We start from the raw sequence: 21,979 nt of genomic DNA on the forward strand, positions 1-21,979 counted from the left end.
TCTTATATTTTAAAGGATAAATACGGACTCATTTTATTCTTTCCTTTCTTAATTTTGCCTATCTTCTATAGGAGCTCACTCTGTAGTAGAGGGTGTGCTCTTTAATATCCACCTTCCTTTACTTTCCTCCTCCTCTTTTCTATCCCCCTCCACCCATCACCTCTCATCACCTCTTTTTTTGGAGTATCACTCTGTAGTCAAAGCTGGCCTGTAACTCACTATATAACCCAGGCTGTGCTTGAACTCATCAATGATCCTGTCTCAGCCTCTCTTGTGCTAGGATTATAGCCAGGATCAACCATATCTGGATCCTCTCTGCTTTCTTAATGCTCAGAAAACATCTTATTTTTGTTATTCTTTTATTTGAGGATCTCTGGTTATGTCATTTAATATAAAATTGATACCAGCAAACAACTAACTAGTTACTGTGGCATTATATAGAAAATGATCATCCCTAGATCATTAGTTGTAGGAATAGCCTTCATTTGATTTTCCTACTGTATATTTCTTAAGTCTCTTGCAATATTGTTAGTAATTATTTTATTATCAATAATAAACCATCATTGCCATATTAGTATCACATAAACTGAAGCCTGTATAAACAGCACAGCTTTCAGAGGTTCTAGGAAATAGCTTTGAGAAGGGATAAGACAGAGGGATTAACAATTTGCTTTGCTTAAGAAACACTATTAAGACTGATGATAGGCACAGGACAACAGCATTTATTTTTATACTAAAATGCAGACAGGACAGAGGTAGGTGAGAAGAGACAGCAACAAGGTTGTGATAAAAGGATTCATATGGCAATTATACTGGGTGATTAAATCACAGATAATTGTTTACAATTTAAAAATATGCCGCCCTTTCCAATGAATAGCAGGAAGCATAGAGTGAGGATAGTTAAGTAGAAGACAATTTGTATTCTTTTCCAGGTGGTGGTAAGTGTTCCTCCAACTGCTTTGGGGTTTTATTCCACATGTTTCTGAATGAAATTTAGAGACTAGAACAAACCAGAAACTTCTTTATACTTATAGAGTTAGCAGTGCTCACCAGGATGACTAGTTGTTAATGGAAAGTCTTAGGCAAAAAGCAGAGAAAGGGGAGAATAAAGGGAGTGGGGAGAGTGGGACTCAGGAAAAAGGGTTAGGAAGCCACAACTTCCTCAAGAATAAGGGTGGTGTGTGTGTGTGTGTGTGTGTGTGTGTGTGTGTCTGTCTGTCTGTCTGTCTGTCTATGTTTTCTGAATTACAAAGGTAAGGATTTGAAAAATTTAGCATGGTTGTAAGAACACGCCTCTTGGCCTTCTGAAGACAGTTCTTGCTTCCATTAGAATGTTTATCAGTGTCCCTCCTTAGAGGCTGCCCACACACCATGGTTGCATTATGTGCTGCATCTTTTTATATACTGCAGAGAACCAGCAACAACAGTTTGTCAGCAGGAATAACATGACTTAGCAGTTGCTAGGTAATTTCTTCAACATTCTATACTGTGGGATATTATCTAGGGTTTTTCTTGGTGAGATAACTAAAACAAGCAATCTTAAAAGAATAAATAGGACATACAATTGTGATTTCATGCAAAATGTCTTGAACAGATTCTACAGTAGTAGAGAGGCTCTTCTATGGTTCATGTGGGCTAGCTAAATTTTTGGCAACAAAAAAAGTTATGAGCAATAGTTTCTTTTCCTCAGCTGTTGCTACCTCATGTAAACATCAGAGAAATATTCTCTCTTGAGACAAGCTCTGCTTCAGATAATTTATTATTTCACTCTTGCCTGCTTTCTACCCAAGAATGTAAAAAACACTTTCATACTGCTAATATTTTATTTCACCTCCTGCATTTCTCTGTTTTACTCCATAAATAAAAATCTAATGTCATTTTATACTAATTCTGGATGGCTATAAAGAGACTGAAAAAGGATGTGCCTTTTAAATGGGAATAAGTAATAAGAAGAACCCATGAAGCAGTCATAAAGATAAATAATTTTCTTTTTGGACAATATTCATTTTCATAAACAGTACACTAAGATAAATTTGGAATAAAATACATGTGCCAAAAAGTTATTTATGCTTTACCAATTTCAGAGACAATCTAATCTAGTGATAAATATTAAAGATAGATTTTTTTGGGACTCTATTAGTGAAAATTAAAACATTATGCCAACCATCAACACTGGACTGGGACTGATGGAGCATGTGATCAAACCGGACTCGCTGAATGTGGCGGTCAATGAGGGCTGACTGAGAAGCCAAAGACAATGGCACTGGGTTTTGATTCTACTGCATGGACGGGCTTTGTGGGAGCCTAGTCTGTTTGGATGCTCACCTTCCTAGACCTGGATGGAGGGGGGAGGACCTTGGACTTCTCACAGGGCAGGGAACCCTGACTGCTGTTTGGACTGGAGAGGGAGGGGTAGGGGAAGTGAAGGGATGGGGGAGGGAAATGGGAAGAAGGGAGGAGGTGAAAAATTTTAATAATAATAATTATAAAAAACATTTAATAATAAAAAAGAATAAAAAACAACTTCATCCAAAATAATAATTTCAAAACTTCTGAGAATTCTTGGAATACTGATTTATTGTCCTTTTAATCTCAAAAAACATGTAGGTAAAAGGTGAAAGATTTAGATGACCTGAAGACCAAATGTGATGTCTTTATCAAATCCCTCCCCTCAGGGCTCAGGGGACTCTGCAGAAGATGTGGCAGAAAGATTGTAAGAGCCAGAGAGGATGAATATCTCCAGACACAACAAGGCTGATGTACATATAAACTCACAGGGAATGCACAAAACTTACACTAATTCAAGTCAGATAGAACGCCAGCACACAAGAAAGTAAACACAATCCAAGAAGATAACTGCAATATACCCACTGACAGAGGGAGTATCAGCTTTCTCCAGTGGAGTGTCACTAGGTATGTCCACTATACTACAGCGAAGGCCCTATGCCCAGAGTAGTTGGCCAATGCACAACAAACTCAATGGCTTCTTGGTGGCCTTTTGTTTCATCATTTGTGTCTTATTAGTAGTTTGTTTTTTTTTTTTTTTGAGCAATTTTTTTTTTGAGAGTGAAAGAACACAAGTTGGGTAGTTAGGGAGGTGGGTAGAAACTGGGAAGAGTTAGGGGAGGAGAAAACGTGATCAAAATATATTGTATGGAAAAAAATTAAAAACAAAATAAAAAAGAACTGTATTTTAAATAACCCTGAAAGCTGGGAAATATTTTTAGACTATTTTTTTATTTGAGTTAATAACCATTAACAAAAAATAATGTTGTGGTTTTTTTTTTTTTTGAGGTAGGGTTTCTCTGTGTAACATCCCTGGCTGTTCTGAAACTTACTGTGTAGACCAGGTTCGTCTTTAAATCACAAGGACCCACCTGCTTTTGCCTCCCAAGTGCTGGGATTAAAAGATGTATGCCACCACTGCCCAGCCAATGTATGGTTTTTTGAAAATTGCTAAGATAGATGTTGGGTATTTTCATTACATTATGTGAGATAATTCACATGCTAGTTATCTCAATGGAATCATATCACAGTGTATGCCTATTGTAAGATACCATATTATGCACAGAAAAATAAAGTAAAAAAATCAAATCAGAATTTTAAAGCAATTTAGCTACATTTTTTTATTCTGGGTTATTAGATCAGATTTTAGGCATGCAACTGTTATTTAGCATTTGTTTTTAAGTTTTAGACAATTTTAGGCAACCCTGAGGGTGTGAGCTGTTATTACAATCTTGGGTTCTGGACTCTGAATCTGAATTATGGCTTCTTCCAGAGAGAACTAGAGGTTACAGTCATGCCTGCATTTCATCACCCTTTACTGATGTTTAAGTTTGAAACAAGGGAACAGACTTTCATATTTAAACCCTGTGTTTAATCAGTTCATTTTTCCTGGGACCATTTAGATGTTTTCAACTAGCAAATATGGAAGAAATCCAGCACTAGGCTGTCTGCTTTCTAGTATGTGAAGAGGCTAAAAGTAGAAGCTATAGTAACAGTATTTTTTGTTTTTGTGGTTTCAGAGAACCTAGGGCCTTGCACATGCTAGGCAGTTTCTCTGAGCCACATCCCCAGACAAATAATGGTGTTTTTAATTTGACATATTTTTAATGAATAATTTTTATAGGTCTATATAATACTTTGACTACAGAGCACTAATCAAGATTGTGTCAAAAATATTAGCAAGTTTACCGGTGACAATTAATTGAGAATAGATATAAAAGTAATCAGGTATATGGATTATGGCAAAAATGTGGAAAAATATATAAGTCTGAAGACACTTAAGAAAACTAACATATTTACCTCGAACAGCATAGCCATCCTTTACTGATGCTGGGAATGGGGGTAGGTTGTCTTTTGCATATACATCTTGAGCAAGGACTCGCCCCATTCCATCTGGAAGAAAAGAAGAAATACAAACAATGGAGTTAGTGGGTAAGCAATCAGTCATACACAGACAGGCACAGCACTTGTGCCATATCTTGTAAATGGGCTCAGGCAGACCTTTGGATTGCCATCCCAAGGAACAGTAGACAGAAAGAAGCGATGCATCCTAGTTCCTAAGAATCACATATGGTCAACTTCTAGTGATGGTTACAGAAATTATCAAAATGCAAATTGGTATATACAGTCAGAAAAGATGTATTCAGAAGATACATCATTAACTCTCTGGGAACTCATATATGATAATCTTCAAAAAGGAAAAACAATTTAAACATTTTCATATTCACTGGCCTAAAATTTCCCTTCTAGTATTGTATCTTAAGAATTAAATTTATTTTCATGTAGATCTTTATTTCAGAATTGCTTATATTAGTAAATATAGAAAGAAAGCAAAAGATCAATAATATATTTAAATAAACAGTGACATTATTCTTAAGATAAAATATGTGACTAAAGTAACATAAAGAATATTCATGAACAAATGAAAAATTATTTAAAAGATATATTTTAAAATATGTAAAATGGTACATGCACTATATAATATTAACTAAATTAGCATACAAATATATATAAATATTATGATCTACATGAAAACATAAAGGTTGTTACTTTAAAATGTTAGTTATGTCTTTTAGTTACTGTTACAGTTTTTTTTTGTTCCCAACACTCCAAGTTGTAGCTTTAATACATTAAAACATGCCATTCTTACAAGCATAAGCTTTCTTTTCTGTCCTGAAAGGATAAAGGTAAGAAAAGTAAGGAGCTTCCAAATCACTTCATTCGAATGTTAACCTTTGGTTTTGGCTTCATTAACTCAAGTGATTGAATGTCAAGAAGTGTATCAATAATGCATGGTATAATTCAAATGGATTCATGAGCAACTCCCTAGTTGTTTTTTTTTTTTTTTTTTTGTTTGAGACAGGATTTTTCTATGTAGTTCTGGCTTTCCTGGAACTCTCTCTGTAGACCAGGCTGGACCCAAACTCAGAAATCCACCTGCCTTTGCCTCCCAACTGGAGTGCTGGGATTAAAGGCATGCACTGCCACTACCTGGTTCCCTAAATTCTTTAGTGAGAATAAAATCAAGACGAGTAACAAGATTTGATTGACACAGGCATTCTCAAACTTTATAACATCCATTGTTTACACTGGGGTTTGACTTTAGCCATGAAGGGCCCAGAAGTACAGATTTTTTTCTTTCTTTCTTTCTTTCTTTCTTTCTTTCTTTCTTTCTTTCTTATTGAGAAAAGGAAGAAAAAAAAAACAAGTTTCCACCTCCTCCCAGCCTCCCATTTCCCTCCCCCTCTTCCCACTCTTCTTTTCCCCCTCCTCCCACTCCTCTCCCCCTCCCTCTCCAGTCCAAAGAGCAGTCAGGGTTCCCTGCCCTGTGGTAAGTCCTAGGTCCTTCCCCCTCTGTCCATATCTAGGAAGGTGAACATCCAAACTGGCTAGGCTCCCACAAAGCCAGCACATTGCGTAGGATCAAAACCCCGTGCCATTGTCCTTGGCTTCTCAGCAGCCCTCATTGTTCGCCATGTTCAGAGAGTCCGGTTTTATCCCATGCTTTTTCAGTCACAGTCCAGAGACTTAGATATATGTGTTTCCCCTTTAGTGTTCCCAGGGTCCCTTGAAAATGGAAGCTTTAGTTACCATGATCTTTAGAGTCAATGTGGCATTGTGGTTCCAACTTCTGAGGTTCTAATTGTCACTTCAGAATCCAGACCATACTGTTGTGGTTCAATGGGTTACTTTGGAGCTGTAATTCTGACTTTAGTTGGTCTGATATTTGGTATTCTGTCCCAATCAGGTTCACTGATTTGAAGGGGTGACTAAGAGTTTTACTTCATTCGTGCCTGGCGCTTAGTGTACAATCCTATCCTTGGTCTTGATGGCACAGTCAAAACAAGACCACCTTAGTTACCCCATTTGACTATTGACACCAAATTCCACCAGTTCCCACTGCTGAGAATCAAGCAGATACATTTCCAGAGAACAAAATATCCCAATAGACTCAGAAGGGGAAGTCAAAATGAAAAGACAAATACAATCCAATGGACATGTAAAACACAATAAAGAAATACAAAGATTATAATGCAGTGACAACACAGTGACCACCCATCCACAACTGGCCAGTTCTCCTGTGAGTATCCAGAACTACAGAGATAACTGCAAATCCTGAGAAAGAAATCAGAGTCTTGCTTTTTAAAAAAATTAATGATCACGCAGAATATTGAAACAAACCAATGCATTGATTAAGGGAATCTATTCAAAACCTTGACAGAACATTATTCAAAGTAAATGCACAGTAAAATTCAAGCAAAATTCAACAAACCCTCAAAACTCATATGGAAAAGGAATTATAAGCAGATAGAAAACACAGACAAGCAGATTTAGTTATATTTATGCTGATAAAGTAGACTTTAAACAAAGACTCATTAGAAGAAACTCAAAAGAAGCCCCTAATTTCATAACACAAACACTGTATGGCATAGAAGACCACATAGGTTCTGACACAATAATAGCAGGGGTTTTCAATTCTCTATTCTCATATTTAGATAGGTCTTCTGAACTAAAGCAAAGAAACGTCAGAGCTAAAATATATTATGGATCAACTAGACTTGATAAAACAGAATATTCAAACCAACAGACAGGGAATACACATTTTTCTCAGTAGCACTGGGAATGCTCTCTAAAATCAATCATATAATAGCACACAAATCAAGTTTCAAAAATAACATCATCATCATCATAATAGAATAAAATTTGAAATCAACAATAACAAAACTACAGATATCACAAGATTCTTGGAGAATAATACATATTTGAGTGAACAGTAGGTCACCTAGGATATCAGAGAAAAAAATTAAAAAAATCCACGAGGAATGATAATGAAAACAAAACCTATCAGATTTGTTAAGGAGGGTAGGAGGAAAAGTAACTGGGGAGCATTTTATACATCCATGAAATGTTCAAACAACAAAATTTACTACTAAAAAATGAATCAGTCAGGTAGACAATGTCATTGCTTAAAAAAAGAGAAATTCTACGTAGGGAGTTTTAAAAACACAATCTCTGTTTGAACAGATTATTCTCATCAAACTGGAGAACAGATTGGAGTGATTGTGAACTGGAAGGAACTTTTTACAATAATCCGCAAAGATGCTGGGCTGTGGTAGTGTGCGCCTTTAATAGCAGCACCTGGGAGGCAGAGGCAGGCGGATCTGCTGTAAGTTGTAGGACAGCCAAGAGATGTTAAAAAGAGAAACCCTGTCTTCAAGCAAGCAAGCAAGCAAGCAAGTAAACAAACAAACAACCAAAACCAAAAAAACCAGAAAGAATAATCCACAAAGTTAGTAAAGACCAAAATAACCCCCCCAAAACCTAACAAACAAACAAACAAAAACAGTGGCAATGGGATGGTGATCAGGAATGTATGCAAGAGGCTGTAGAAGGAAAAGTACTGCTAGAAAGGTGGGAAAAATAAAATCTGTCATGAAACCTTATAATAAGAGATATGTATGAATACAGTGCTAAAATTTGTATTTTAAGTAAGATCTGGGCAGTGACAACAGATAACAAACTTACTTATAGACAGCACTTGAATTACTGAACTATATAAAATGTTACAAAATAAATATATAAAATATGAAAAGGGGCAAACAATGCTTGTAAATGAATTGACAAAAGAAGGCAAGCTTACAAAAGAGCCAATAAGGAAAAGAGGAGCTTGCTGACTTTGCTCTGCCCTCAACGGCAAGTCATCTCTCCTTACATATGACTTTAGACAGCACCCAACTTAACAGAGTCTTAGTTTTAAGTCTATACTTGCTGAAGAAACTGAGTAACACCTAACTAAAATGTCTAGGTAAAATTATAATACTCTTGGGTATTAAAAATGATTGTGTTTGATCCATTATCTCTGAAACACTTGGCACTTAGGCAGGTTATTAACTGAGGCTGACCTATCTGCCTTGGTGAAGAAATGAAGAGGAGAAAGCACATGAGGGGAAGTACTTTTCTCCTGGTGGAAAACAAAATGGTCACTTCCAAATCTTTTTCCTGAGATTTCTGTGTAAATGTGAATTGGAACACATAATTTGATTTTTCTAAGAAACCAATGTTAAGGTAAAGGCCTTGGAAATTACAAGAGAGCAGAACTGATTAATTAAGTCTTGTTATAAATGTATTAAAATTTTTAATAATTTAAGTTTACATTTGTATTTTCTAAATGTATCTTGGTTCACATTGATATCAATAAACAACTGAATATTCTGTATTTAACAGTAAATAATTTCATTAATGCTGATTTCTGAATTACATGATTTCTGACAATCTCTTTACTCTAGTGAATTTCCTAACTTTCATTTCCTTTACCAGAGAGTGAAACAAAAACAACAGAAAACCTTTAAGCCTAAAAGAACGTGAGTAAAAGGAGTAGGATAAGTGGAAGCTGCTTAAACTCTATTTTTGTCTAAAGAGGACCAGGAAAAAGGAGCTTACACATGGCACCTACTATTTCACTAATTTTAGGTCTTCTTTAACATCATCTGTTATGCCAGCTACCATTATTAAAGATATTTTAATGTTGGACCAGGAGATCTATTATGTAACAAAGTCTTAATACCTTACTCCTATTCCTTTTCTGTTCTTGAGTCTGAGTTTTCGGGCAGAAAAATTAGGATGTTGTATAACTATTCTCTAATGTTCATTGCAGTTTAAATATGCCAGTTTTAAGAATAAAATTCTTTACTTAGACAATTATTTCTATGTGTGAATGTGCACGTGTGTCTGGAGGCAAGAGGATAATGTTGGATGGTATTCCCCATAAACCATCTACCTTGTTTTTTGAGACAGGGTTGCTCATAAGGACCTCAAGTTCACCAAATAGGGTAAGGTGGATGGCAAGTGAGTCTTAGGGGAGTGTCTGCATCTCCCCAACACCGGGTTTACAAGCACACGCTAACATGCTTAGCTTTTTACATGAGTTTTGGGAATTGAACACATATCTTCATGCTTGTATAGTAAGTATTTCCTGATGGAACTATCACCCAAAACTTAAATTATTTTGTGTTGTTTCTGTCTTCATAAAAATAACTAAGAACTATATTTCACTTAGAAAATATCAAGTATAACTTTTGGGGAGGTGGGCGTGATCATAAGTATATTAACTAGAAGTGCTCAGGAGCTTAGTCTGCTGGAACTCAATGTCAAAATACAATTTCTCAGGTTATTAGAAATGGACATTGATTAGAAACTTACTACAGTGTGGGAACAACACTGCTATAGAGTTAATGCTGAATGTTCCCAAAAGGCCCAAGTGTACCCAGGGTGGCACTGTTAGGAGATGTTATGTACCTTCCAGAGCAGAGGCCTTGTAGGATACTTTAGTCCCCAGGGAAGGTATGTTCATGAGAGGATTATGGGACTCTGGCCTCTTCCTTTCCTTCTCACTTTTTGTTTTCTGGTTCATGAGGTAAGCTGTTTGTTCTGTCACTAGGATGTGATGCCTCATTAAAGGCTCAAAGTCACAGGACATAAATTAGAATTTCTTCTTAAAGAAAGAAAACTGGGCATGATGGTGTACACCTTTAATCCCAGTACGCAGGAGGTGAATTCAAGGTCAGCCTGGTCTCCAAAGTGAGTTCCAGTCCAGCCAGGTATACACTGACACTGTTTCAAAAGACCACCAGCACCATTACCACCACCACCACCACCACCAAAGATAAAAAACAAAAAAAAGACCAGACATTTTTCTCTATAAATTAATTATGTCAGATATTTTGTTATAGTGACTGAAAGCTAAGACAACTACATTTTCATTATCTTTTCATAAACTTTTCCAAATACACTACAACTAAGAGAAAAAAGAAGAAGAAGCTAGGTAGAACAGAAAATAAATCAGAGTGATTATTTTATAATCCATGGATAAATTAGGTTATTTTTAGCTATAGAGATTTCTCTACTTATGTTATATCCTAATAAATATTTGTAAATTGAAAATATCATTAATTAAAAATATGCATTTAAATGGGGGTATGGTGGCATATGCCTATAATCTTATCACCCAGGGGGCTTTTGCTGGAAAATTAAAGATTGAAAGACAGCCTAGGCCACATAGTAGGATCTTACAAAAAGGGAGAGAGAAAGCATTTGCTATCTAATCTAATCTAGTATATATCACAGCTCCGCAATATGATAATCGCTATGTGGCTGACTAGGAACTACAGTTTGCTTCTGCACTCACCATTCTAAGACAATGTCATGCCACATATTACTAGTTCCAAACTATCAAAATGTAAACTGTAGTTTTCTGGACATGTAGAGTGTTTTTGTACCTTTATAAAGCTGGAAAATTAAGACAGAAATGGTCTGCATGAATTTTCTACAACACATGGTTATAAGACATTAGTTATTTTCAACTCCTAATAGAAAAGTCATCAAAAGAACTCAGAATTGTCTTATTTTTCTGATTCAGTGCCGACAGCCCCATCTTTAGGTTAGAATTCTGGTATTTAGAATAAAAAATAGATGGCCCCTTAATATTTTTATGAAGCAAAAGCTATCCGATTATTAAGCTGATGATAGTTTAATAGAGAAGAGGAGCAGAAGAAAGACTCTGATATGGGTGGTGGTGAGTAAGCACCCTCTTGTAGGAACTGGTACACTCATGCTGCATTGGTCTTTCTTGGAAGACAAAGATAGATATGGCAGTACCTCGGTAATTGATGATTTCTGTACCAAGCACCGGAGTCATCTCCAGGACTGTAATGAAGGCTTTGTCCATAGATGTCAGAGGAAAAGGAGACATGCGATGTCTTCGAGCCACCTTGGTGATATCTACAGCACTGTGACCTAAACAGGAGACAATCGACTGAGAATAAGACACTGAAACACTCATAAACAAGTAAGAATGACTTTAAGCACCCAAACTTCTAATCTCTGTGTCCTTGTCAAACAGTATTTCTCTTGTTTCTGACTGCAGAACATTAAATGAAATTAAAATATGTCAAAACTTTGTGAAATTTAATGATACTGGCTGTCCACTGAATGTTCACTATGGGTCAAGTGACTATTCTAGATGAACTACTAATTCCATATCATAGAAAGGTTTTGTCACTGGTTTTCTACAGCCGAGGAAAGAAGCTTAGATAGGTCCACTATAGAGATGAATGCTTTGCACTGTTATGGATCTTAATTTATTGATATAAATTTAAGGCCAATTTTGTTATATGTATATTTCTGCTCTTGATTAAGGTATTGTTTGTGAAGCTCATTAAAAATACAATGTATAATTAAGAAATATAGGTTAATAGATCATAATATTCAAGCATGAAGTCATGTTCATGAGGCTTCCTAGATGTACAGAGATACATTTGAGTTAGATTGACAATCTTCAACACTTCAAAGATCTACGGAATATGGCATTTAAAATATTTTAAGAACTTAGACTTTTCTTGACACTGAGACATGTATGTTTCTAGTATAAAAAGTACCAATTTACTTCAAGAGGATGATGGGTATCAAAGAGGCTCCTTATGGAGTTTGTTAGCCATTAGGGCAAGAACTGCTCTTGCCTGGACTGCTTGATGGTATGCTGTATGAACTGGACATGCAAGACACACAGAAAAATGACTGCTGAAGTTGCCTAAAGAAAGTGAGACAGTCCTTCACGGTTCCTGCTTCATGAAAGAGTCTACCAGACATTCTGTAGGACATAGAAGAAAAAACTGATGAACTTTGCCATTACAATGCAAAACAGATCTTCAAATTTCCTGCTTCATGAAAAAGTCAGTCAGACAGGAGACCACTTCCTGAATATAATCCCAGCAGCACTGACACAGACAGAAACAATTAATAAATGGGACCTCCTGAAACTGAAAAGCTTCTGTAAAGCAAAGGACATGGTTAACAAGACAAAATGACAGCCTACATAATGTGAAAAGATCTTCACCAACCCCTATCTGACAGAGGTCTGATCTCCAAAATATACAAAGAACTCAAAAAATTGGTCATCAAATGAACAAATAATCCAATAAAAAATGGAGTACAGACTTAAATATAGAACTCAGCAGAGGAATATAAAATGGCTGAAAGACACTTAAGGAAATGTTCAACATCCTTAGTTATCAGAGAAATGCAAATCAAAACAACTCTGAGATTACATCTTACACCTGTAAGAATGGCCAAGTTAAAATACAATAATGACAACTTATGCTGGGGGGTTGGGGGGTAAAGGGAACACTGCTGCACTGCAGGTGGGAGTGGATATCAGTATGGCAATTTCTCAGAAAATTAGGAAACAACCTTCCTCAAGACCCTGCAATATCACTTTTGGGTATATACCCAAAGGATGCTCAATCGTACCACAAGGACATGTGCTCAATTATGTTCACAGCAGCATTGTTTGTCATAGCCTGGACCTGGAAACAACCTAAATTTCCCTTGACTGAAGAATGGATAAGGAAAATGTGCTATATTTACGCAATGGAGTACAGCAGAAAAACATGACATCTTGAAATTTGGGGGCAAATAAATGAAGCTAGAAAACATTATATTGAGTGAGGTAACCCAGGACCAGAAAGACAATTATCATATGTACTCACTCATAAGTGGTTTTTAAACATAAAGCAAAGAAAACCAGCCTACAAATCACAATCCCAGAGAACCTAGACAACAATGAAGACCCTAAAAGAGACATACATGGGTCTAAACTACATGGGAAGTAGTCAAATATATCACGATATTCTGAGTAAATTGGGAGCATGTAGACCATGGGAGGGAGTTTAAGGGAAGGGGAGAGGCAGGAACGGGAGCAGTGAAAAATGTATAGCTCAATAAAATAAAAAGAGGTGCACCCACCCTCTGAGACAGTGGGGCTAATCTATTGGGAGCTCACCAAGGCCAGCTAGACTGTGACTGAAAAAGCATGGGACAAAACCGGACTCTCTGAACATGGCGAACAATGAGAGCTGCTAAAAGCCAAGGACAATGGCACTGGGTTTTGATCCTACGCAATGTGCTGGCTTTGTGGGAGCCTAGCCAGTTTGGATGTTCACCTTCCTAGACCTGGATGGAGGGGGAAGGACCTTGGACTTTCCACAGGGCAGGGAACCCTGACTGCTCTTTGGACTGGAGAGGGAGGGGGAGAGGAGTGGGGGGAGGGGGAGAGGGGCGGGAGGAGGGGGAGGAAAATGGGAGGCTGGGAGGAGGCAGAAATTTTTTTTTTTCAATAAAAAAAAAAACGGAAACAAACAAAAAAAAAAAGAAAAAGTTTGCCAGATACTATGGGTCTATAGGCTGAATATGGATGCTGTAATGTTACAGAAGAACTTTGGATAATTGACCAGGCAGCAAGATGTATCTGTCAGTTCTAGAGTTTTGGAAGTTGCTTACAATGCACTTCCGTTAACTTAGGTAATAGTATATCCTTCTGGGGTCTTAGATGGAGTTGAAGAGTAGATAGTTATAATTATAGATTTCCTTAGTTATGATAAAAGGTAAAGTAGATATAAATATTGTAACTATAATTCTTGCTTGATAACTGTTTTGTTATATGTTATTTTACTGTGTTAAAATTAAAACTTTCCTTTTTAATTAGACAGAAAAGGGGAGGTGATGTGGGATTCCTCTCTGTACATTGTGAATATGTTTTATTGTTGTCGTTGGTTAATAAAGAAGCTTTTGGTGCCTGTAGTAGGGCAGAATAGCACTAGGTGGGAAAACTAAACTGAATGCTGGGAGAAAGAAGGTGGAGTCAGAGAGATACCTTCTAGCCACTGAAGGAGAAAGATGAGAGCCACCAGCCAGAACCTTAGTGGTAAACCATGAGCCTCATGGTAAAATACAAACTAATAGGAATGGGTTAACTTAAGATGTAATAGCTATTTAGAAATATGATTAAGCTATTGGTCAACTGGTGCTGTAATTAATACAGTTTCTGAGTGCTCATTTTGTATCTGGGAATCTGGGAAACAAATGAACAGCCTCAGTGTACACAGGACTGATACCTTTGCTTAGTCATACAGATGGTAACAAAAGAGCTAGGATAAAATTCTAGTTAGTTCTGGCTTTAGGATTCATATCTCCAACTATTGTACTGACCTTTAGATATTTAATGAACTAGTTAGCAAAATGAATTTATCTAAGATTCATTGGAACTGTTCTTTTTCCTGTAAAAAGTCACGGAAGATTATATGTAGCTATCCACTCTTATGTAATCTTATTTTGTCCTTTGGCATTAATATCATAAATAAATATCTCTATTCTCAACCTCTACCCTCAACTTCATATTTGTATATTACCTAAGAGTTGGTAGATAATGTATTTTTCCAGGCTAGTAATCATCTAACATTTATTTAAATATACAATAGACAACTCAAACCTAAAATTTCCAGAATTAAGCTCTTAAATCTCTAATTTCCATTACCACCCATAGGGTGTTTCATTTCTCTTGCAGTTCTCAACTATTCATTTTACCAGTTTGATAACTGGGCAAAGCAATGGAGACATCCTGATTCTTCTCCTTTTGAGCGCTAACTAAACTCCCTTTAAAAGATACCTAGAATCTGGTAGCTACTTACCACTCCCATCATTTATGTTCTGGTGATTGAAGAGCCTCTAAACTGTTCTCTTGATTCTATCCCTGTTCCATTGCAGTTTATTTACCACACAGCTATGTGCTCCTAAGTTGCAACATACTAACTTACAACTCTCAAAGACTTTAAATTTCACTTACATCAAAATCTATGTTAGTGTCTATATAGCCCAACATTGACCACCCCTATAATTTTTGCACCACCTTTACCCCAGCATATCTGGTAGACAGGGCAAATGATAGGTCAAAGTTTATGTGGCTGGATTGGAGTCTCAATCCATCTACTGGAAGTCTAGAAAACATACATTGAGGTAATTCTGAAAATCGAAAATCTGGGTAAGTGAACAGGTAATACAGGGCATCTTAAAAATAAGATTATAATTTCTTATGTTGTTTTGAATTTCATGACTTTATAAGTTTCCTACATGAATATTAAAGGCAATGCATATCACAGCATTACTGACATTGAAAACATGGATGGAAAGACTGCTTATTTTCTAGGGCTGAATAACAAATACTAAAGGAAAACAGTAGAGAGAGGCCTATGCATCAATTACATAACAGAAGGCACTGTTGGCACAAAATGTCAGCTCTGTAACTTACATCAATGATTCACTATCATTCATAGGATACAATTTCAATTCTTTATGATAGTATATACATTTTTTTCTTTCTTCTTTTTCAGCTTCCCACTCATTGCTGCATTGCTTATAAAACTGGCAATATTGTGGATAAGTAAACACACAGTATCATTTTATATTTTCCTGCTGTAGTATGAAATGTTCGATCAGCCTGGACTAATTTTTCTCTCATTATTTTGTTTGCTTGTTTGTTTCTATGGGAAATTACTATTCTTCTCCTCACAACGTTTTTTCAATAAAGAAAGAACATAGGGAAAAAGATCTTAGAGCAAGCCTGCAAGACTCCTTTTTTACTAAACTTGGTACAAAGTTATGGCAAAAATCAACAGATTTATTTAACTAAATGAAAATAATTCATGGACAGTAATGTAAATAAAGAAATTATTTAAGAATTCTTCCTTATTAATAAACTTACAACGGATAAAATAAGTGGAATTAGAAAAGCCTGTATTGGCAATCATTATGCTAATAGCTGCTTCAGACAAAAATTATTAACAGATGCTAAAACTAGAAGGGAAAAGCCTAATGAAGAACAAGGTATTTATACAGGTTAAAATATATCACCATGAGGTACTTATAAAATACAAAGTCAAAACATTATTTCTTAGTGAAAAACCTACTATCTAGTGATAATAAGTAGTAGTAATGAAGAAATTTACATAAAGGCCTCACTGACATGATTGATATATTGTGAGGGACACAACATCTTATTTGAAGTATTCCCAACAAATTGCATAGCAATTAAAACACTTTGAAACATCAGAAAAATTAAAATTGAAAGTCATTATATAAAATAACTGACCTATGCTCTTCAAAAATATTGAGGCCATGAGAGACAAAGAAAAACATGAATAATTGTTCTAGCTTAAAGGAGTCTAAAGGGACATCACTGTTAAATGAAATGCATGAGTCGGGGTTGAATCCCAGATCAGAACAAAAGAATTATTCTTTCCCCATTTGCTGTAAAGAACATTATTAGAAAAACTGGCAAAATTTAATTGGAATCAGATTATATAATAGTATTATGGTACTGTTAATTTCTTGATTTTCATAATTGTTCTGAGGTTATGTAAGAGAACGTCTTATTTCTTCTCACAAACCTCATTTACCCCTACTTCAAATGGATGCTGAAATAGCGACTAAAGAGGCATCATGTCTGAATTTTATTCACATGTAATATGGTAAAGCATGTGCATATTAGCATGGCAACACTTAACTGTGGCAAAGTATCGATATCTGGGGAGTCTGGATGAAAAGCATGCAGAAATTCATTATGATATTCTTGTAACATTTTTCTTGAGTAGTACCTCTGTTATGAAGCAAAAAATGTTCACACATTTCCCCTGTACTTAGAGGTATTATAAAACATTCTCTTATTATTTTCTTTGAATATTGCATTAAGAAAAAAACCCTCCATTTTGTATTTATTTATATGTGTCTTTTCCTAACTAGATTTTCAAGGAGAAAAACTGTCTTACTATCAAGATGCTGTGCATATAGCACAGTATAGTTAAGGACCAAAGATATTGAACACATAGTATAACCTAGGACCAAAGATGATGTGGAGATAGTATAGCATAGGACCAAAGATGTTGAGTACATAGTGTAGCCTATGACCAAAGATGCTGTGGGGATACTATAGCCTATGACCAAAGATGCTGTGGAGATAGCATAGTCGAGGACTAAAAATGCTGTGGAGATTGTATAGCCTAGGACTAAAGATGCTATGGAGATAGCATGGTCTAGGACCAAGGATGCTGAACACATGGCATAGTCTAGAGTATATTGATAAAAAATGGTTATATAGACAAATAAACACTATATACAACTTCGAACGTTAACGTAGTCAATAAATTTAGTGTTCATTTTTTTTTACCAGAATTACAAAAATTTGATTTTTAAAAGCTGGTTGCACTGGGTATGATGACATAACTGTAATTCTAGCACTTGGATTATACATCAGGCCAGTCTGAGCTGTACACTACAACTAACCTTGTCTTAAAAAACAACTACCTACCAACCAACCAACCAACCAACATACCAAAAAGCTAATAGACATTTGTTAATAATAGGCCCAAAACTGGGTTTCTCCTACTCTTACATCTTCCTACCTGATTATGGTTTTCATAATACATATAACATTTCAATACTGTTTATCTGCTAACATATTTCATAATTATATCTTGTGCTTTTATGTTTTTTTTTGCCAAAATAAAGTACTTAAAAAGTATTTTTGTACAAGTGTTTTGCCAGCCTGAAGTCTGTGTACCATGTGTGCACCTTGTACTTGCAGAGGCCAGAGGATGTCAGGTCTCTGGAACTAAAATTAGATATAGGTTTTGAGCTGCCATATGAGTGCTGAGAACTGAACCAGGTTCTCTGGAAAGCAGTTAGTGTGTTCTTCACTGTGTAGCAATTTCCACAACCCCCAAATTAAAAGTACTATTAACTCCATCATTAAAGCAGTAAAGTATTCAAATCAGACAATATATTAAACTGTTCCCATGAGTTATATTTCCATATTTTTGGACTTCTATTTCTGTATGCTTTCATGCTGCAGTCTAGTGTCATTTTATTTCACCTTGAAGTACTTTATTTAGCATTTCTTATAAGCTTCCCTAAGCTTTTGTTTGGCTGTGGAAATCTTCATTTCTCTTCTGTTTTTGAAGGGTGGTTTTACTGGATAAAAAAATATCTGAAAAAAGTTCTGGTCTGTAAAGATCTCCTAATATAACTAACGGTGTCAATTCTTTTCTGTCTTTTTTCTTTCTGGCTTTATTTATTTATTTATTTATTTATTTATATTTTGAGATAGAAGTTCTCTGTAGCTCTGGAACTTGTCCTGGAATTAGCTCTTTTAGACCAGGCTGGCCTTGAACTCACTGAGATCCACCTGCCTCTGGGGTGGTGGGATTAAAGTTGTGCGCCACCACCACCTGGATGACATCAATTTTTATGGGTACTCCTTTGAATGTGATGAATTTGTTGTTGTTCCTTTCCAGGTTTTGCATTGTTCATGGCTTAGGACAATTTGAAAATAGCATGTCTCGATGTGTGCCTCTTTGGATTTATCCTAGCTTTTGCTCTTTGAGCTTAATGTACTTGCATGTGCATTTCTTTATTTAGATTTGGGATGTTTTTGGTCAATATTTCTTCAAATAAATTCTATCTCCTCCATCTCCTCTTTTCTTTACTTTATTTGTTTCTCCCTATTCTTTCCTCTTCTTCTCTGTCTTCCTCTCTTTACTACACACACGTTTAAATTGATGACATACCATAAAGTCTTTTGATTTGTTTTACTTTGTTTTTTTAATTCCAGAATTTCAAATAACCTGTATCTTTGTGTATATTGATTTGCTTGATCAAATCTGCTACTAAACCTTTAGAAAAAAAATTTCAATTCAGTTACTATTTTTTCAGCTCTAAAACTTGTTTTTATATAGTTTAAGTCTTTATTGATATTCTAATTTTGTTCATGTACTTTTTTAAAAATTTAAACTTGCTACTTTTTTTTAGATCACCAAGCTTTTAAAAATAATTATCTTGGATTCTGTCACATACTAATATTCTTGGTTGGATTCTGATTTATTTTGTCCTTCGATTGAGTCATGTTTCCATTTGCTTAGTAGGCTCTGTGATTCTTCCTCTTCTCTTGTTTTATGCATTTGAGAAAATAGTCACACTTCCCACTCTTTACAGACTGGCTTTCTACAGCAGAATATCCTTGTCCAATCAAGCTGGCTAGAGATTCTGGGAGGAAGGCTCCTAAGGCCTGCTTTTGGGGGGGGGGATATCTTTTCTGGGCCTTTGCAAGTAAGTTTTCAGTTAAGAACATTTAGATTTCTTTTCCTCCTTCTCTTTCTTCTTCTTTTTTTTATAGCTTATTGTTTGCTGATTTCTGTGATAATTACCTGCAAAACTGCAGGCTCTTTGATGCTGTAATAAGCTGCAGGATCTTCTCAGTGTCCTTTAAGCAACCAAAGTCCACCAGTTCCTGTCAGTACCAGTCAGGGAAGACAAAAAGCAGTGGTTTGGGAAGCTTCTCAGTCTCAGGAGGTCCCTTATTCAACGATGCCCTTAATGTCTGTGCTGCTGGGGTTATACGTAGGAAGTGGTCTCCTGTGCCCATGTGTTGTAGGGTACTTCCCACTTTCTCTTCTATCAGGTTCAGTGTGTTCAGACTGATATTGAGGTCTTTAATCCATTTGGACTTGAGTTTTGTGCATTGTGATAGATAGGGATCTATTTTCATTCTTCTACAGATTGACATCCAGTTTTGCCAGCACAATTTGTTGAAGATGCTCTCTTTTTTCCATTGTATACTTTTTGCTCCTTTATCGAAAATCAGGTGTTCCTAGGTTTGTGGGTTAAAACTCGGGTCTTCTATTCGATTCCATTGATCGACTTCTCTGTTTTTATGCCAATACCAAGCTGTTTTCAATACTGTAGCTCTGTAATAGAGTTTGAAGTCAGGGATGGTAATGCCTCCAGACAATCCTTTATTGTATAAGATTGTTTTGGCTATCCTGGGTTTTTGTTTTTCCACATAAAGTTGATTATTGTCTTCTCCAGATCTGTGAAGAATTTTGATGGGAATTGCATTGAATCTATACATTGCTTTTGGTAGAATTGCCATTTTTACTATTTTGATCCTCCCAATCCAAGAGCAAGGGAGATCATTTCATTTTCTGGTGTCCTCTTCAGTTTCTTTCTTCAAAGACTTAAAGTTCTTGTCAAATAGATCTTTCTCTTCCTTGGTCAGAGTTACCCCAAGATATTTTATGCTATTTGTGGCTATCATGAAAGGTGATGCTTCTCTGATTTCCCTCTCTGCTTCCTTATCCTTAGTGTATAGGAAGGCAACTGATTTTTTGGAGTTGATCTTGTATCCTGCCACATTACTAAAGGTGTTTATTAGCTGTAGGAGTTCTTTGGTAGAGTTTTTGGGGTCGCTTATGTATACTATCATATCATCTGCAAATAACGAAAGCTTAACTTCTTCCTTTCCAATACGAATCCCCTTGATCCCCTTATGTTGTCTTATTGCTATTGCCTATAACTTCAAGCACTATATTGAAGAGGTATGGAGAGAGTGGACATCCTCGTCGTGTTCCTGATTTTAGTGGGATGGCTTTGAGTTTTTCTCCCTTTAATGTTAGCTGTCGGCTTGCTGTAAATAGCTTTTATTATATTTAGGTATAACCCTTATATCCTTAATCTCTCCAAGACCTTTATCATAAAGGGGTGTTGAATTTTGTCGAATGCTTTTTCAGCATCTAATGAAATGATCATATGGTTTTTTTCTTTCAGTTTATTTATATGGTGGATTACATTGATAGATTTGCGTATGTTGAACCAGCCCTGCATCTCTGGGATGAAGCCTACTTGATCATAATGGATAATTTTTCTAATGTGTTCTTGGATTCGGTTTGCCAGTATTTTATTGAGAATTTTTGCGTCGATATTCATGAGTGAGATAGGCCTGTAATTCTCTTTCTTGGTTGGGTCTTTGTGTGGTTTTGGTATCAGGGTAACTGTAGCTTCATAAAAGGAATTTGGCAATGACTCTTCTGTTTCTATATTGTGAAATACATTAAGGAGTATAGGTATTAGCTCTTCTTGGAAGTTCTGGTAGCATTCTGCATTGAAACCATCTGGTCCTGGGCTTTTTTTGGAAGGGAGATTTTTGATAACAGTTTCTAATTCTTCGCGACTAACAGGTCTATTTAGATCGTTCACCTGGTCTTGGTTTAGCTTTGGTATATGGTACTTATCTAAAAAAATGTCCATTTCTTTTGCATTTTCCAGTTTTGTCAACATAACTTTATTAATACAGGAAATACTTAGGAACATAAAAGTTGTAAGTAATTTTATTATTTATTTCATAAACTTTGCGGAAAAATTACTAAAGATAATAGCACTAATGCTTTGATTCCCCCACAACTAACACCTGAACATAGATTGTTCGAGGAAGGCTGAATAGTTCATTTAATAAACCAATGCCATACAGTGAAGCAAGAAGGAAGAAATCACTACACAGAAAGGATTACTGTGACAATTTGCATACCTGAGACATCTGAAGAAAACTAGGAACAAAGGAGAGTGAGAGTTATGGAGACCAGCCTTCCCAGTTACCTACTTTGTAGAAGTTCCTGGGAGGTTTATCACCAAGGCAACTTACCAACAATCACTGTGGCAATGGAGGAGACATTTGTTGTGCTGATGCAGATGTGTAAAACCCCTCTTCCTCCAATCCCGTGCATACTCTGCTCCGAAGCTTCTCCTTCATCACCAGTGC

General features: G+C 36.0%; 1 protein-coding gene across 15 annotated transcripts in view; it reads right to left on the bottom strand.

Annotated features, from left to right (window-relative positions):
• Positions 1–21,979, bottom strand: part of Gphn (gephyrin) — a 343,860-nt gene that overhangs the window by 67,164 nt on the left and 254,717 nt on the right. For all 15 annotated transcript variants that reach the window (XM_041658068.1, XM_041658063.1, XM_041658065.1 and 12 more), the window contains 2 exons: positions 11,161–11,298; positions 4,306–4,398 (listed from right to left, as the gene is read on the bottom strand). In XM_041658068.1, the coding sequence (XP_041514002.1) occupies positions 4,306–4,398; positions 11,161–11,298 (231 nt within the window). The remainder of the gene's footprint in view (positions 1–4,305; positions 4,399–11,160; positions 11,299–21,979) is intronic.

This window comes from Microtus oregoni, unplaced genomic scaffold (genome assembly GCF_018167655.1).
Source record: "Microtus oregoni isolate MIOR12 unplaced genomic scaffold, Mior012 000009F_ref0000495, whole genome shotgun sequence".
Classification (NCBI taxonomy): Eukaryota; Metazoa; Chordata; class Mammalia; order Rodentia; family Cricetidae; genus Microtus; species Microtus oregoni.